Source organism: Hippoglossus hippoglossus, chromosome 19 (genome assembly GCF_009819705.1).
Source record: "Hippoglossus hippoglossus isolate fHipHip1 chromosome 19, fHipHip1.pri, whole genome shotgun sequence".
Lineage (NCBI taxonomy): Eukaryota > Metazoa > Chordata > Actinopteri > Pleuronectiformes > Pleuronectidae > Hippoglossus > Hippoglossus hippoglossus.
In genome coordinates, this window is record NC_047169.1 from 18,149,309 (window position 1) to 18,168,443 (window position 19,135).

General features: G+C 41.6%; 1 protein-coding gene across 1 annotated transcript; it reads right to left on the bottom strand.

Annotated features, from left to right (window-relative positions):
* Positions 1–4,636: 4,636 nt before the first annotated feature.
* naglu (N-acetylglucosaminidase, alpha) lies at positions 4,637–15,448 on the bottom strand. The gene is made up of 6 exons (XM_034570831.1): positions 14,887–15,448; positions 10,547–10,694; positions 9,739–9,885; positions 8,236–8,321; positions 7,379–7,635; positions 4,637–7,153 (listed from the first exon to the last, which is right to left on the bottom strand). Exons 1-6 carry the CDS (start codon positions 15,297–15,299, stop codon positions 5,949–5,951), a joined length of 2,256 nt encoding a protein of 751 aa, XP_034426722.1. The 5' UTR covers positions 15,300–15,448; the 3' UTR covers positions 4,637–5,948.
* Positions 15,449–19,135: the final 3,687 nt, after the last annotated feature.

The following is a 19,135-nucleotide window of genomic DNA, read 5'->3' on the forward strand; positions in this document are numbered from 1 at the left end:
AATGCTAAGCGGTTGCCTTTGTGCCACTGTCTGGGCTTGAGGTTTCTGTACAGCTTTACTGACTCCATCCTGCGCTCTCTACACTAACAAGGAGCGGCTTTAAAATCGAATGCTAAATGACACTGCCCCAGTACGCCACAAACCAGCTTTGATTTTAACCAAGAATATGCACAGACCTTTGCAGCTCGTAATCAATGAATACAACAAACAATATGAAAACACTTATCTTTAGCAAATGAACTGAATCAAATGTATTTTGATTTTAATCTGAACCAAAAGAGACTGCAAACTATCAGAATATATTTTCTCTAGCATTTTCTAAAATTAAATAAATAATCAATGTGAATTTTAAGGATTATTTTAGGGATATTAACAGGAGTTAGAAGAATTTTTTTTTTTTTTTAGTCACTGCCTTATTTTCTGTTCATGTCTCCACGTTGTGTCTGTGTTTGAAATATTGATTATTGATCATTCTGGCAGCTTTATGAATCTCTTCTGTTTCTAGTCAGTTGTATTATGGCTAACTAAAAAAAGCATATCATGCATTAGCATACAGGGCATTCTTGATTGAATTGGTTTGGTAGTGAACTGACTCGCTGTAATGCAACCTTTGACTTTGACCCCCTTCAATCAGTGTCAACCGATGTTACTGAGCCCTTTCATTTGAAGGCTTTTTTACATGTTGATCCCACGTAGTACTTCTCATTCGTCATTCCGTCTTTACATCACAGCCTGGAGCAGTTTTAGATCACATGTTTACTTTATATGTTTCTCCAGCCTCCTCTCATGCTGCGTCTGCCCGTACCGTTTGATGGTCTGAATGACCATCACTGAATCTAAAGACTAAAGATTCTCGGTATGGAGCCAGGAGTTGGCCACTGGACTAATTATAGGTATACGTCAATGTACCTTTTACACTGCAAGTTGATTTTCATAGCACATTGAAATGAATATACAGTGACTGCCTAGATGGTACAAATTACATATAATACAGTACAAAATGAAGTAAATGGTGTAAGTTGTAAATGATTGAAAAATAGCATCAAACCCTTTTATTGGCGTCTACCAGCAGCAGCGCAGACATGTAACAGAACTGACCACTTCTAAATTTGATCATTTGAAGAGTTGTGTATGTTGCAGCTTTGGAAGATGGAATTTATTTACAGTCAGTGAAGAGTCTGGATTTAGACCTGACCACTCACCTCTGCTACCTCACAAGTGTGGTATCATCTCTGGATGCTCCTTTACCCATACTGGAAATAAATAAGACACCATTACATTGTAGTCCTCAGGACTACATGTAATGTAACTGCTTGCACTGCATGACATGTGTCGTGTCAGCGCGGCCCACACTGGGCCATGCTGACTTGTGGTAATCCAGGGTGAGTGCACTGTATCAGTCCAACAGTACAAATTCAATTGACTTTTCTGGCTTCTCTCGTCTCATGATTAAGATGCAAGGGAACCTGTATCTGGTCTGGTTCTACGTTGTTTACATTTCTGCTGCTCTCCTCGTGACCAGGAAAAGTCCAATACAGGCCAGAACATGATTTACAGTATATTCTAGAACTCCAGCTTGTTGGCTTCTCCCATTTGAAATTTGTCCTTCATGCACTACAGAGTAATGGAAAAGCCAGTTCATGATATTTCAAACAGAATACCTAAGCTGTTGCTCTCCATTGAAGAACCATAGAGCTGGTGTGACCTGTTTTAGACCATTAACTACAAACTATGTGTACTGTACATTACTGCCAGCTATTTTCAAAGCATGTTGTTAATTGAATTGAATACATGTCATCTCTCAGCTTAGTTCCACACAAGTTCACTCATTGAAATGATGAGTTGAGTAAATGTGCAGGTTGATTCAGTGGCTTTTATTTGCGTTAAAACTCAATCAAACGTGATCTTTTTTCTGATAAAATCAAGTCCAGTTAGAGACTGCATATTCTCAGTAAAGTCTGTGCAAGTTGGACGATGTAAACAGAAGTTAAGAAAGCTCAGAGAAAAAGGACAAAGAGAGACATGGAGTTGAGTCTTCTCGTCCTAAAATTGTCACAAAATGAACTGTTTTTGCCTTGACTCATCAACATCTCTATAAGGTCAGCTTTATTTAGATACCATAGATTGATATCCTTACTACTGTAAAAAACAAACATCCAACTTCAAATGTCGATATTAACTTTGTCACTGTTAAAACACCACTGAAGAATAAAATAAAACAGATACTGGCATTCTGTGATATGGAAATGGTGATGAAGCATTTCATCGAATTTCTTCACAAATCAATTAATTTATCTATAGACTAAATGATGGTTGATGGTACAATTAAGGCATTTTCATACTTCATTTTCAAAAAGATCTTTACATTTGTATTAATTATTATATATATTATATTTTATTAATGTATTTTAAATTATGAATTTATTTGTAATTTGAAGTATTAATTGATTAATTAATATTTCATTTGTAAATTATTTTTATAATCAATTTTATCGACCCTTAAATATCAAATAATACATTTCTGTATCTGTATATTTATAGATGTATAAGTTATATAGTACAAATACTTATTAATTGATGAAAGGCTGAATAAGTATTTTGGAAATGCCGCAGAACATTTAATTTGTGAGCGACTTTGCTGAAATGACTTCAAATCAGCAGCTGCCTGGTGCGACATCAGTCTGAACCCGTATTAGATGCTTTGAAAAATGAATGGCAGTAATGTAATGTCAAGTAAATGGGGAAAATATGCAAAACCATCTGTATGGTTCCTTAAATTGGATCCAGGAAGACAAAAGTAATAGGATGGTAAAAGGGCACGAGTGTCTTTTCAGCCAATCAGAATCATTTGCCTTCAGTCATAGCAACCGTCCTGTTTTAATGCTGCATTTACGTCAGCTGGGAAGAACCAGTTGAGTTAATCCTATCAGTCACTACAGCTGTCAGAGTTTCTTAAACCAAACTGAACTCACCAGCTCAGAGATGAGATGAGCTGCATTTTTGAATATCTACACAGACTCTGCCACTCGACACAAATGCAGCATTAAGGAAAGGAAACGGTGTCACATGTTTTACCAAAAGCACAGACGTAAAAACTGTCTGTGGTTCTGATTGGCTGTAACAAATCCTTCAGCCATTTTCTTCCTGGTGATGACTTTTGATCCACTTAAGTGTCTTTGTGCGATGCCTGGTGTAAATGCACAGTTGGTATGACTGGCTGTGGAATACCATCCATGATAAAGAGTAAAAGGTGTGACGTGTGAATGCTTGTGGCATGCTGTTGTTGCTGTCATCATGAAATCCAAACGTTTTGATGGATAGAGAGTGGGGCTCGAGCACTTCAGCTTCTCCACCGCTGTTGGATTTCCAGGAATCCACAAACTCACTTCCAACACGTGGAGTTTTCTGAGGAGCTGAACCTGCTCCGCCCGGATGAGCCCCGTCATGGATATGGAGCTCTTCATCTTCGCAGTGTGGGTTTTGAGAATGTTTGAATTTTGATATACTGGATTTAACACATCTTATATATGAGCCTGAAACAGAACAGAAAATATCATAGTGTACATAAGGAGAGGAACATCCCTCAACACCTATAAACCTGATAATCATTATTTTTTCAACAATAAAAATACTAATCAAAGTATTTGGTGAGCTGCTTCATTTCTGGAGTCAGTTCTTGTCTCACTCATTGTCCCCTGCTTTCTTTCAAACCACTGCATACATTATACAGCAGGAGGCCCGTCAGGTTTCATGCGAGATGCCCAAAGTATGAACACAGCAGCCTCTTTCTGTGAGAACCAGATTTCATGCCTGTCTGAAGAATTCCTGTTCTCTGGGACCAAATGTCGAGGTGACAGTTTTTTTCAACCAAATGGAAGAACGAGGTTGAATGATGCAAATGTCTGGATCTGTCGTGCTGTAATTACATTTAATATTGTAGCAACTTTGTTGGTGCTTCATACTTTTACTCCGCAAAACCTTAAAAGGAAATATTGTACTTTTTACTCCACTACAGTTTACTGGTTACAATTTTGATAAAAATTTTTTAAAAAGTTAATAAAATACAGCACATTATAGAAGTTAAAATATTTTTTTAGCTTGTGATGTGGCTCCTCATCATGTTTCAATGTCTGAGTTGTTAACACAGAGACCGGTACTTTGAATACATGTTGTTGTATTAATACTTGTAATGAGCATTTGAACAGTTCGGTATCACTACATTTACTTATTCTATGCTCTATTCAGTTTTATGTAGTAGATTAATTCATTTACCAGTACTAATCTGGAGCCCCCCCCCCGTGGGGCTGAAGTCTGTCTGTGCTGCATGGGTTTCCTCCCACAGTCCATCACATACAGTCAATTAGAAACTCGTAAATGAGGAGCATGAATGGTTACTGTCATGTTACTGACAGTAGGATCGAGTCGAGAGATGAATCTGCTGTATGGAGGTCAGATCAATGATGACATCACCACCGATCACACGTACAACAAAGAGACCGAGAATTAAAACAATGTATTAGTCACTTAGCCTGAAGACTTTAATGACATGCCTGAGTTGAAGGATAACAACAATTGAATTAATCAAAATACAAAAATACAATATTCGCAACACACAAACTAATACTGTGCAACATGGATGTTTGTTGGCATATTATGAATTTCAGCCGTGCTCATGTAGTGACATCGCCATTCTCCCATAACATTAAAAATGATCCTGAAGTACAGCTGAATGCGTCACAAAAGGGGTGTGCTACATTTGAGTGTTCCAAAATAAAAACAAAAATAACATTCTTCAGATGTTATTGTCGTACATGTGATGTGCCTCAGTTTAACACCTATAGAAGTTCATACAAAAATATATCTTTAAAAGGGAGAAGCCATCTGGGCACAACAAAATAGTAAGTTACAATAAAACCTTTACACCAACTCTGTCCCAGACTTACTGACCATGTGAGCAAGATCAAAAACATCCCAATTGACTGGTAACTGCTACTGACCCATTTGTTCGTGACGGTCACTTTGCTCAGAATAAGACACAATATTCAGATTCACGTCATACTGACAGGTAACAAGCATTTTGATACCCACATGCTACCTGTAGTCGCAGTGTAGGATGTGTGATTTAAAGTAATAGTTCAATCTGCTGTCTTTCTGAGAGCCAGATCAGACAATGATATCAGATTCATATCTGTCTAGCTAGTGTTGGGACCTGGTTGGTTACACATTGTAAGCTGGACAAAGAGCTTACAAAGAGTGCAGGCAGAGGGGGGGGGGCCTATCCAAAGTGAAAGCACACATCGACAGCTCACTGAAGTGTCACTGTGGTGCAGGGTGGTTCTGTTTGCATGTTCTCCCTGTGTGTGCTTGGTGTGTGTGCTTCCTGCCACCAGCCAAAGACATGCTGCTTAACGGTAACATTCACCTGCAGACATGTGTGTGTCTGTTTATTATGTGTCGGCTATGTGATAGGTGTATCTACTACAAATTTAGATAGCCCTCATCTAGTCTGAGCCACCAAAGATCACACACACACACAAATAATATCCATTCTGTAAAATACAATGTCCATGTTTAAAAAAAAAAAATACTGAATATTTCTTTAAGTTTTGGTGAATCAAAAGGCATCAATGGATGCATGCACCCACAGGTACACGCACAAATGCACATGAATACACGATCGTCTCTAACTCAGTAACTCATTACCTCAACTTTTCATTTCTACTCTCCTCTGTTATAAGGCATGGATGCATATACGATTAGTGTGAGACACTTTTCTCATACAATAGTTATAGTACATATGTAAAACACACTGTTCCTGTGAATTCAGGCCGTTAGATTTTCCACATCAAAATGTTTTGGGACAGCCATGTAGAACCGGAGGTGGAGGAAAACATTCTTCTTGCTGTGAAATGAGGCCAGTTTTTTTTCCACAGTGTAGTCTGTGCTCACTATAGCCTCTTTAAGGCCTGTGGGTAGTACTTGAGGAAGATCCTGTGAGCGATCTTGTACGTGTCTCCCTGAGGCTTGGTCGGGTACCTCCTGCGGTTGTAAATGAATCCCTTTTCTACCTGAAAAACGGCCTGGTTGAAGGCGTCCTGCTTGAATGGTCGACCACTGTCCAGACACTCGACTAGCATATGGACAAACAGCCCCCAGCGCTGGGCGTAGTAGTCTTCCATGAGCCCTCCCCATTCTTTACTGGCGTAGTCCAGGATCTCACCACTGGGACCCCACAATGTGAGCTGGTTTCTGGCATTCATGTCATAGAGCTGTGCCTCCCTCTCATCCAGGGCTAAGGATCGTGCACTCTCCAACCACGTCCCTAACAGGAAATTGCGATCACTATTCAGCAAACGACTGAGCTCAGGCAGGAGGTCATAGATCAGCACGCCGCCTGCAGTCAGCAGATCTGGCAGCTTTTGGTTCTTGAAGGCAGTTATGATATCTTGATAATAGCTTGTTGTCAGGTCTTGCAGGACCTGCCGAGTCACATCCACAAGGTCGTACCGGAAGGTTTCCTTGGACATGAGAGAAGGAGCGACCTCTAAAATCAGTTTCCAGGCTTTAAACAAGTCTGCCCGGTCATACCAAAGGTCAGAATTCATGTGAAAGGAAGGCCTGCGCACCAGCGGGCTGTGGTTGTGGTTTCGGTAATGTGGCACGGTGCAGTTATAGACACTGGCGAACAGGCGCACCCATGCAGCGGTTAGGTGTTCATCTGTGCTGCCGTAACGGCGTATTGCATACAGTGATACCCACTTGGACAAGTTGACAGGCTCTTTGCGCCAAGCCAGCTCGCTCATCAACTCATACATCACAGGATTTTGCTCTATGCCCTCTGGTGTCATTCCTAAGCCCACGAGAGTGGAGTTTGGGAAATGCAAGGCTTTAAAGGGCCCTGAGTTGATGCTTTCAACTGTACCAAAGAAACCATTGTTACCACCAAAATTATGCAGCATGCACCAGATAAATGGCTGTCCATAGAAGGACTCAGTGTAGGAGAAAATTGGTTCCGTTTCGGCAAACAGGTCGAGCACGATCATTCGTCCAAGGGGCACTCCGTGTAGTAGGGCCTGAATCTGGGCTGGCTTCCAGAATGCTGCATCACTGAAGAAGAGCCAGCCTTGCATCAGCCAAATTGCTCGAGGATCAACTGGGGAGAAAATGAGGTTTGGATGAGGGACAAGAGAAGGACAATTCTCAAACATGCCTGAAAATCACAACAGGTCATCTGAGGGTCATCGAAGTAGTGCACTACTGTAGTGGGATACACTAAGCAGTGTACTTGTATCCCAAAATATCAGCATTCGGAGAACATATGGGCAGTATCAGGTTTAAGGCTCACAATGAACAGGAGGTCAGTCGTCCACACACTCACCTGCAGTCATTGAGGCAAAGACAGAGCGACTGACTGCTGACAGGTAGGTGGGGTCAGAGGACGGAGGAGTCATCTCATTGAAGGTGTCAGTGTTGTAAATGTGATCCGTCCCAAACTGCTTCACCACCTGGGACAGATAGAGGGACCCAATCCGGAGGAACAGTGGGTCCCGAGGGTCTAACATATAGGAGCATGAGAAGCTGCAGTTGAAATGAGACCAAGGCCCCAGTCTGGTTACGTTTGCTGCTGGATACAACCTGAAATACAAAGAACAGTGATCAGTGATTCAAAGGCTTTGACTTTGAATCATGCACTTAGAGAGAAATGTGTGTCTGGTCGAGTTCAAACTTTATTTTCTTTAAAGTGTCCTTAACGCCACGGTATACGTTTGTACAAAAATAACTAGGTTCCAACCTACCTATCCCTAATTGCCACAATCAGAGGCAGGTTTAAAAGCCTGATGATACCAGAGCACACTTTCAGACAGTGTCTCCATGGTGCTGCATTCACATGAACTGCAGTAGTCGTGTGAAGAATTAAAAAAGCCAGCTGACACACATGGCCAGTCACTGCATACAGAACAATAAAAAAAGAACTTTGAAGCATGCTAACAACCTATGTGGCCTTTCATTCATTCGGCTCATTACCTTCAAGTAAAATAAATAAATGTAAAATGTTTCACTCAATAAACATTTGGTCACAACTGTTTAAGTCTTGAATGTTTATTTTTTTATGTTTCATCTATTATCACTACTGGTATCAGCCTAAAAAATCCAGTGTTGATGAGGCTTTAATATGTTGTACATTATGCAGAAAAGTGTGTAAGGGTGAAATGCTTGAACATAAAGATCAATGACCTGAGGATTCCCTTGGGGATGTTCCCAGAGAAGGCCGGCAGCACAGGAGTCATGCCAAATGATCTCATGCGCTCCAAGATTCTAAACTGCACAGAAAGAAAATGTCATGTGAGGAGATTCATTTCAACACAGCTCAAGTGAAACGTACTAATCTGCATTTCATCACTGCCTATAGGTATTAACACCTTCTTTGTTGAGTACAGTAGGAAGAGCTGCCAGAACTACAAACACAAGACGCAACTTGTAATAAACTGAAATTTAAAAAGGTTCCATATTGTTGTTTTCTCTGAGTCCTTCTGATTGTACAGCAGGTCCATGTGATAGTAATACCCTGAGTATCAAAGTGCTTAAACCACCAATAAATGCAAATAGGTCATAATAATTGTGTCTTGAAACAAGGCGTCACGACTCCCACAACTATGTGATGTCACCGCCCTCAGCCATGCCCCCAGTATGGCCCACCTGGACACACCGTTCAGGAATCGGAGCTCTGAAAAAAGGACAAGGCCTTTACAGCTGCTGCCCAGGAAAAGCATATATCCGCCATAATCCCAGTATATACGATCCGGTAATGCTGCTGCTGGTAGACGCTCCCTCCAAGCGCTCGCCTTAACGTGGCCAGCCTCTCAGCCTCTTGCCTGCAGGCCTTCTCAATTGCAATTCTCAAAATTCTATTCCGCTGTCCACTTGCTGTCTGTGATGCCCAATCACCGCCTTCACCCTGATGTTGGGGACGGTCTCGGATTCTGCCGTCATACAATGCTTCTGCTGTCGTCCCCTTGTTGGCCTTTAAACAAACTGACATGAGTGAGGTGGCTCCACCGCTCCTGCATTGGACCTGGACTCATAATGGACTCTGAGACACTTTGGACAGACAGCACTAACACAGACGATCCAGTCTGAGCATTTGAGTCCAGATTTGTCCATCTATTCAGCTCATTTCAGTGCTAACCGACTGTCGCTATTTGCATTTACAGGTGGGTCTTACTAAGTTACAGAAGTGGGCTACAATCTGTTACCTGTGACTTGCCTGGCTGTGTGTCACAACAGTCAGAGGGGACGCTCAGAGCCTCTGATTGGCTGAGCTCCACAGAGAAGCATGATGGTCTTTGATACTTAAGACTAGAAATACACCTTATGAATCAATACTTCAAATAAAGTACTGCCCATATAGGCCCTTTAAGAAATGCAACAACTGTTAATAGGTAACAACGCATATATTACTTTATTTTTCATTTCAATTTGAAAAGGTCGCTTCAAAAACTCGTCACAATAGTTTTAACTGTTCAAACTGAAGCCACCATTCACAGATTGGTCATGTGATTATATTCTAGATTTTTCTGATGGAAGAAGTGTCTGTTCATTGAAAACTAAAACAGTCCAGGTGAAACAGGTGCAGTCTACACGCTACTTTCAGATCAATAATTCTCAATCAGAAGTGGGTGTTGTGATTGTGCCGTTATTAGCTTTAAACTGTGTTAACAAGTATGGAGGTTTCAGTACTTGGAGGTAGAGCTGGTTCACGTGCCAGGACTGCGGCAGAGGCCCACCAAACTTGAACATGTTTCCCATTCGGTTCCAGGCAAGAAACGCCGGGCCAGAGAAGAACTCTTCAATCTCCGACTGGTTTAGTCCAAGAGCACGGTAAACCTAGAAGTACATCAGAAGTTAATAAATGGATTGTATTTATATAGTGCTTTTCTAGTCTTATCGAGTACTCAGAACACAAACCCCACACACACACACACACACACACACACACACACACACACACACACACACACACACACACACACACACACACACACACACACACACACACACACACACACACACACACACACACACACACACACACACAGTGATATTTTTCTATCACACACTGGGGTTAAGCATCTGCCCCAGGGACATTTCTGCATTCAGACTGGAGGAGCTGGTAATGGAACCTCCAACCCTCTGCTTAGTGGACGACCCACTCTACTCCACAACACCCAATAAGCTGATGTTCACATGCTGCTACACATATCAGAGATCAACAGACAATTCATCAATGTTGTTGAACTTACTACAAAACTAGAGTGTGGAAATCATCTACAAAACTCCTGATTCAATGTCAAGCACCTAACTGCCAAGCTAAAAGATATTTGTTAAATCTATTCCAAAACATATTAAGTATATTTAAATCTAGATTTTAAGGAGCCAATAATGGAGCAGACCCAAATACTATGAGCTGATTTAACTGTGTTCCTGTGCTTTAGTGTAGACTAAGTTAAGAATGTACCCAGTTTCAGGTAAACAGGTTTGCTCTAACCTCTTGCCACAGGGCTTCTTGACCAGTGAACGCCAGCGGCAGATTGATCCCATTGAGTGCCATCCAGTCAATCTCTCGTTCCCATCTCGACCAGTCCCACCACACAGTGGAATAGCTAAAAGTGCAGACATTCTGGTAATACCGGAATCTAGAGACAAACACACAAATATATTGTTTACTATCCCGGCATGCAAGGTAATCAAATACAAAACAGGTAGAAAAAAGGAAAATCAAGCCTTGTTAGCATTAGGCCGAAATTGACATCCTTTAATTCAAGCAGTTGTGAAAAGTTGTCTATACCCTTTAGGTGTATATACAGTAGGTGATCCTTACATTTTGGTCAGTCAGGCACCTATATCCTGTTTGTCCCTCTCATGTATGTCACATGCAAAGCATCTATATCTCATCTAGCTGCTTTCAGACCTGCGCTGAACTCCGGAGAATCTCCAGATGTTCTGGAGGTGTGAGAAGGAAAATGTCCAAGTGAGTGCCTCCAGACCTTCTACGGACTTTCTCCGGCCAGTACCCTAGCAAAACCTCAGGAGAATATCTGAATAAGCCGATGTGAGAACACAGGAGATCCTCTGGAGGATCCTCTGGAGCGAGAGGGCATGCTTATGACGTTTCTAACACATGACAGAGGTCCTGCCTAGATCACTTGTTTTAGGTCCTGCCCCTGCCTGCCTGCTGCTGTGTCACCTCTTACCTGAACGCTCCGGAGATTTCTGTGTTTTTGTGAATGTGTCTGAAGCTCCTGCTGAGTTGTTCTTGTGCAAAAGCAAAACTTTGGAGAAAGTCAGGCCCCAATTCTGCGGACATTCTTCGGAGTTAATGTCTAAAAAGGGCTTGTATCTGGTGATATTTTATGAACCACAAAAATCACAACACATATTTCTGTTGTGTTTAGTGTTGTTGTGTCTGTCCTGTTGTATTGTAACCAGCAACTATATTGAGCTGGGTCAGAGATCAGTGAGTATAGCAATAAAATGTTGGATGTTTTACTAAGGCAGGTGAAAAGGGAGGGAATGGGAGGTTGGAAAAAACTGGGGCGAATTAAAACATTCAACATGTTGGTCTGCAGTTTGCTTTTCTTCTTCTGGATGATTTCATCAAAAAGCAAAGGGCATTCAGCATTTAGCTGTAAGAAATTAGCAGCCATCCAGTGTTTTATAGCGTTCAGTTAATTCATTAAAACGTACTATTTGGTTGTGTTTTGAAGTTTGAATGACATATATAATTGAATATCTTATCATGTTAAGTCCCTTGCAATAATCTACGTTGTGATTTGGTGCTATACAAATAAAATTGAAATTGAATGAAATAGAATTGAATATTAGTCATGCCCAGATATCACTGTCCTGCTCACACAGCAAACTAGTCCCATGCACTCCCTAATTCAAGTTTCTGAAGGCTCCAGCCACAGTGTCTGTGAGTTTGTATGATACGCTTCATGGAGAGTTCCCCCTGCCAATAACGCTATAACCCAGCTCTACTCATCCGTTGACTTTTGCCTCTAATGGCCGTTCCTGTGCATGTTCTGAAACCAACTTTGTAAACAAAACAAGTAACAGTCAGTTCCCAATAACAGGTCTATTAAAGGAGCTCCAGTCAGCCTGCGAGAACAGTTATATGAAAACATTGTTGTACTTGTACACTGTAGTGTGTACAGTGTATAAGTACATTGATTAGATTATTTTTAGTTACTTACTCAACGTGGGACTCTAAATGAAATGATGAACTGAGGGTTAGAGTAAGTGCTGACTTTAAACTAACCTTAAACACACTTAAACCCTGATTCACCTTATTGTAACTGTTTTATTTTAAATCCAATGCGCAGAAGTGCGAAGACAAAACAATGGAAAAAGTCTCACTGTCTGTATATTTATGAAATGCACTGTGTGTTAAAATCCAACAGAGAGATCATAAAAATTCCCCCACATACTCAAAGTGACAAACACTACTGAGTTGACGCACTGCTCTTTACTTGCATATTTCAGTGTATTTACAATGTGCATATTGCTTAACGACATAAACTGTATTTTAAATGACATTTCAAAAAGCACCTTTTTCAACAGTTTGGAAGTGGAGGTGTCATCCCAAACTTTGCTATCTGCTCTATATAAATGATTAAAGCTTGGAACTGTGACCCAAAGTCATGGGAAAACAAACGGCCCCATGTGTGCCGTGGCTTTTTCAGTCCAACGACTGTGCACATGACATAACTGCAGTGAGCTGATGCAGGGATAATGCACAACAGATAATTGAAACGAATGTTCCTTTAAAAGGGCCCGTCCATGGTCCAAGTGTCCATAGTGCTCAGAGTAAACAATAATAAATAATGTGTGACAATGCCCCATTTGTCATGCCGCCGTGGTTTTTTAGGTGCCGCGTTGCAGAGGAGGGGGCTCGAGGTTACATGCCGTACTGCCATCATGGAATTCCATAACATAGACAAACCCCAGCAGTCCTATTCACACAGCTTGATTTGTCATTAAAATACTTCCGGTGTCATTTGCAGGCAGCACAGAAACATCACAGATTTTGAGATGTGTGCAGCTGATAAAATACATGAACTACATCAGCACGTCTGGGACTTTCAGTACAACCGATCGTTCAGTAACTAATTGGAACAAGGTGACATCCTGTGACTGCGACTGTGAGGAGTATGCATGGCTCTGCCACAGCGGCATTTTCAAAGAAGCCGTTTTGCTGACGTCAGTAAAATGGCCCCCGTTAATGAATTCTACACACAGGCAACACAAAAGAAAATATTCACAAAGCAATCACGCTCTTCATCTGCTTTTGACTTCGGTCATTTTCCAAATGATGTGAATCACAGTCTGACAACCTGCTCATGATTTTATTGCTTATTGGCCTCAGCTAAACTCCAACATCCACCTGACAACAAGGGTGGAAGATCTATTATTTCAATAGGAGCAACACCTCAACACCTGGTCACAGTGAATCATTGTAACTTATTTATGTGCTATTGGCTAGTTTCATATTTTTAAGCTGATCACATGTTTAGGCAAGGCAAGTTTATTTGTACAGCACAACAAGGCAATTCAATAGGAAAAAGCATTTAAATACAAATTAAAAGAGTTAAATACAAAATAAATAGAATAAGAAATAAACGAGTAAAAATATCAGTTTGCAGTTTAAGAAATGAGTAATTGTATGATTTAATAAAAGGCCGTGGGAAACAGGAAAGTCTTCAGCAGTGATTTAAAAGAATTATGATTTGCAGCGGACCTACAGGTCTCTGGGAGCTTGTTCCATTAATGTGCAGCATGAAAACTGAATGCTGCTTCTCCATGTTTGGTTTTGACTCTGGGGACAGAAAGCTGATCCAGACGACCTGAGGGGTCTGGATGGTTCATAACGTACAGAGATCAGAAATATCTTTTGGCCCTAAACCATTCAGTGCTTTATAAACCAACAATAGGATTTTGAAGTTGATTCTTTGACAGACAGACAGCCAGTGTAAAGATCTGAGAACTAGAGGGACATGAGCCACTTGCTTGGTGTTAGTGAGGACTCGAGCAGCAGCATTCTGAATTAACTGCAGCTTTCTGAGGGGCCTGTAAACACACCATAACAATAGTCAAGTTATTCTTAAGATAAATGCACGGAGAGGTTTTGCCAAATCCTGCTGAGACATTAGTCCTTTAATCCTCTGTATGTTCTTGAGGTGGTAATTAGATGATTTTGTAATTGTGTTAATGTGGCTGTTAAAGTTACGGTCTGAGTCTATGACTACACTGGACTTGGTTTGAGGGTTTTAACTTTACAGATTCAAGCTGAGCACTGACTTCAGTCAAATCTTGACTTGAGAGATATAGTAAAAGGTAAAGTAACGAATAACCACAGCAACAAAAGTACAACTACATTATACTTGAGCACAATAATACAAGTGAAGCCTACTTACTATTCATTCTTTAAAAACACTTATGATCCTGAAGAAAAACTTTGTTTTGGTCTAATGACTAAGTATTGGGTACTCTTGTGGAATATTACTTCACACACTAAGTGGAAATGGCCTTTGGTAAATTCAGCAGCTACTGACAGTCAGTGACAGTCACTGACAGTCACTCAGCCAACCATCACCTGTCTCATTGCTGTCCTGGTGAAATAAGCTGCGTTCATGAAAAGGGATGGAGCTGAATCACAGAGCTGATGATGATGCTTCTTTAAACGGTGGACCTGTTTCTCACTGGGGCTCACTGACCTGTGTCTGTAGACCATAGACCTGTGTGTCAGTAATGCCCACTGGGGCTCACTGACCTGTGTCTGTAGACCATAGACCTGTGTGTCAGTAATGCCCACTGGGGCTCACTGACCTGTGCGGGGTGCTGATGCGCTGGACGCCGCTGAGCCTCGGCAGAGGACGGGGCAGATCCAGCTGGTCACCGGACCAGGAAACATGGCAGCTGCAGAAGTACTTGAGGTAGTTGTAGATGCCAGAGGCCACGGCCACTCCGCTGCTGCCCGTGGCCACCACCTTGTTGTTCCTCGTGGACCTGAGCTCGCACACGTCCAGGCTGTCGTTGGACAGGCTCCTGTTGACGGACACGATGAACTCCGTGGACCTGTCCCCGAGCAGCCGCTTCAGCAGCCCCACCACCGCTCGCCCCTGCGCCTTGTCGCTGGCTTTGGGTCTGATGTGGTCCAGAGCGGTGAACCGCCCCTGTGCGGCCAGGTGAAGAGAGAAAAGCACGAGCAGCGCCAGGCTGCAGCTGCTGCTCAGCGACATTGTGATCGCAGATCTCAGAGCCAAACTTTCCCACCGTTCAAAAACTACTGTGATTTCTCCAATCGCAAACAACCAGGAAGCCTGGGTTCACTGAAACACCGCCGGCCAATCGGCGAGAGAGAACAGCTGCCTCCATCGGAACTCCCGACCAATCAGAAGAGGCTATTCTGTAACACTATGTTTCAGGAAGAGGACATTGCTTCTCCTGTTGTCGTCATATGTTACAAGTTGTATTTGTCATATTATGCAAGTTAACACAGGGTCACCAGTTCAAAGAAAGGCGTTGGACAACAAGAGACAAGTCAGCTCAGCAGTGCAACGGTTAAAATAAAATAAAAGCAAGATAGAAAAAGCTTAAAAAGACAATACAATACTACAACTATATACATTCAAAGGTGCAGTGTGACATCTGTTGCAAATGATGTAATAACTTTAATGTGTATGTATAGTTATTGCGCATGTGAATGTATAGTTATTGCGCATGTGTATGTATAGTTATTGCGCATGTGTATGTATAGTTATTGCGCATGTGTATGTATAGTTATTGCGCATGTGTATGTATAGTTATTGCGCATGTGTATGTATAGTTATTGCACATGTGTATGTATAGTTATTGCGCATGTGTATGTATAGTTATTGCGCATGTGTATGTATAGTTATTGCGTTATTGAATATAAAATAATCCTATTGATGTTTTTATTAGTGTGTTTCCTCTTAATTGTAAACAAAGTGGACAAACTAAACACTTTTTTAGTTTTTATGAAAACTGAAGGCTACCACAGGTTCTCTTTCGTGTTTGGAAGCAGAGGGTGAGGTGAGGAGTATTCAGCTGCAACATGCAACTTCACCACTAGATGTCACTAAATCCCACACACTGAACCTTTAAGCGTGTGCAGTGAGAACATGAAGCTATGGAGGGAAGAGTTGCAGATAATTGATTTATGTTTAGTGTATGGAGCTGAATGTGTGTCATGCCCCTAAACCAGTTTTGACAGTAGCAGCTCAACATAGAAAGTCATGACAACAGCCTGCTCTGTCAAGAACGTCTCTCCACCACCTACACCTGCTGATCAACTGCTGAATCAGGCAGGATGATCAAGACCTGCAGCCAACATCCAACACTGGCAGAGCATTTCCATAGGACATAAATTAATAAATGCCTCTGAGTGCAGGATGAGTCATCATATAGTTGTACCTGTTTTACAGAAGGAGGGGCAAGGCTATGATATACAAAATGTATAACAAGAGATAAATGAACAATTAACACAGGCATATTAAACTAGTAAATACATTTTTCATGGGGCATATAAACCCAGTACTTGATTTTTCTCAACATCCGCTCTTAAGACAGACTTCAAACAGGGTGGTTGCGTTTTTCAGGACTCAAGGAAGTGCACTGTTGACCTACGTGTTTTGGATAAGTGGTTGGCGAGAACCCCATCCTGCCAACCACCTTCCAGGGCAACGAAACCAGGAGGAGCTATGGCTCAAACCACACCAGTGGAGGAACAACCTTTTCTTCCACCGCTAAAATGTACTTCACAGGTTGGGGAAAGGGACCAGGGGAGCAGCCAACACACTCCTGGCTGTCATTCCTGTTGCCCCATACTCTCTTTTCTTGACTTTTGGGGAAATGTGTCAATAAAGGAAAAACCCTTCACATATACACCCTAATAGTTGTAAGGGGTTATGTTACCCTGAATAAAAAATATATACCAATTGCCACAACATTTAAACCAGTTACCCATCTTAATGTTGCTGCAATTCATTTCTTGGGTTGCTTTTCAAACTCACCCACATCCCCAAATGCTAGTTTTTATTCATAGGACAACTAAGCCATTTTGTTGAGCATTTGCAAACAATGAGGCTGAGGTATGATCTGACAAACCAGTTATCATATAAGAAGATTTAATCATCCTCCATGAGATGATCTGAGGTCAGTCAGCTCTAAATGTTACATAGGGACCATCAAATATCTGTAGGTCCCTGCAAACAGCACCATATCCTTTGGTTTTCCATTTTGTTCAAACCTTAGCAGCAGCCTTTAGGAGAGTTGTTCACTCTGGGAGCCACCACCTAGGATGGGGCAACCTCAGTCACCTTTACATTACATGACTACTTTCACTCTGATGATCAAAGTAAAAAGAACTTCATTTGTAGAGTTGGCAGAGTTAGTTAATTAGACTTCTAGCTAATTTTGAAATCATGCTCATGTAAGGCCAGATGTAATGAAATTCCCTACGGGCAGTCCTACGATGTCACATTCACAGTAACATGAGGTCACTGTGACCTTGACCTTTAACCCCCAGGTACCAAAATCTAATCCTTTCATCTTTGAGCCCAGGTGACAGTTTGTACCAAGGACATACCCTCAAGCTGATCTTAAGATATCATGTTCAAGAAAAACATACACATACTTTATGTTTGTTCAAGATGTGATGAAATGCCCAAGGGGAATTTCATCACATCGTAGGTTCAGGTGATCAACCGTCATTACACACCCCTGTGACGCACTCATACACGCCCACACAGACACACAAATTCCTCTCATATTCGTGATTGATCTGTGACAGGCTTGCAACCCAAATATGTATCTTGCTCCCACTCTCACTGTTTATGCAGTGTTCTACACTCTTAACTGCTATCAAACTCCTGTTGGGACTCGGTTTCGCCCTGACGCCCCATTCCAGCCTCTCTAAGACGTGGGACTGAGACCCTCAAACAGGCCTTGTATATACCAGAGGTCTTAAGGGCAGAGGATGTCACACCTTGTTAGTTTAAAAAGGCACAGGGGTAATGATGTCTGATCTACTGAGCGGGCTACATGGCTTTCATAGTACTGCCATACAAGCCAGTAGACAGTCAGATTTACCTTTGGCCTCAGTGTACCCTCAGGTTCGGCTTGTAACGCTATTGCAATTAAAGGCCTGGAACACCTGATGACACAAAGGTACACAAATGAAGATATGTCACTAACATCCACCGGAGTCTGCATGAACGGGACCAAAGGTGTTATTGATGTGTAAAGCCCTATGAGACAAATTGTGATTTGTGAATATGGGCTATACAAATAAAATTTGATTGATTGATTGATTGAGGTCTTCAACAGGGGGTCCGCGACCCCTAGGGGGTCCGCGGAGGTACTTCAAGGGGGTCGCGAAATTTTTGGTTGATTAGACAATTTTTTTTCCTAACCAATTATTTTTTCATAAATTTAAATGTCTTTAAATACACATTTACATGGTCAAGACTGCAGCCTGAGGCTGATATGACCCTCTGCCTGACAACCTCCATCCGTCCAAGGTTAGATAAGTTGCGTGCTACTCATCAGGGTCAGACATCTCACTAATGTGGGAGTATGTGAAGATTCACTGTCCCTTCTACATGTATGTTTAAAATAAAAACATGAATCTGTGAATTATTTTAATAGCTCAGTGTTGTATGCAAGATGCATGTCTATAAATGGCAGTGACACGGCCACCCTGTACCTTGCACATGTTTAAAATACAAACATGAATATATGAACCTGTGTTTTATTTGAATAGCTTAGTATTGAATGCACAATAAGAGGGTAGCTATGTTTATACATGGCACTAGGCCCAGTTTAATATAAAACACAATTTTATACAATATATATAGTAGGGGGTCCCTGCTCCATCTCTCCATCAGTTTGGGGGTCCTTGGCCTGAAAAACGTTGAAGACCCCTGCTATATACTTAATATTTCACTCCAGTGACACACTGCCACTAATGTGGCTGAAAATAAGATGCTAAAATACCATTCATTTTTAAACAGGAGAAAAACACAAAGTGATGAGAGCAAATAATGTCACTCAG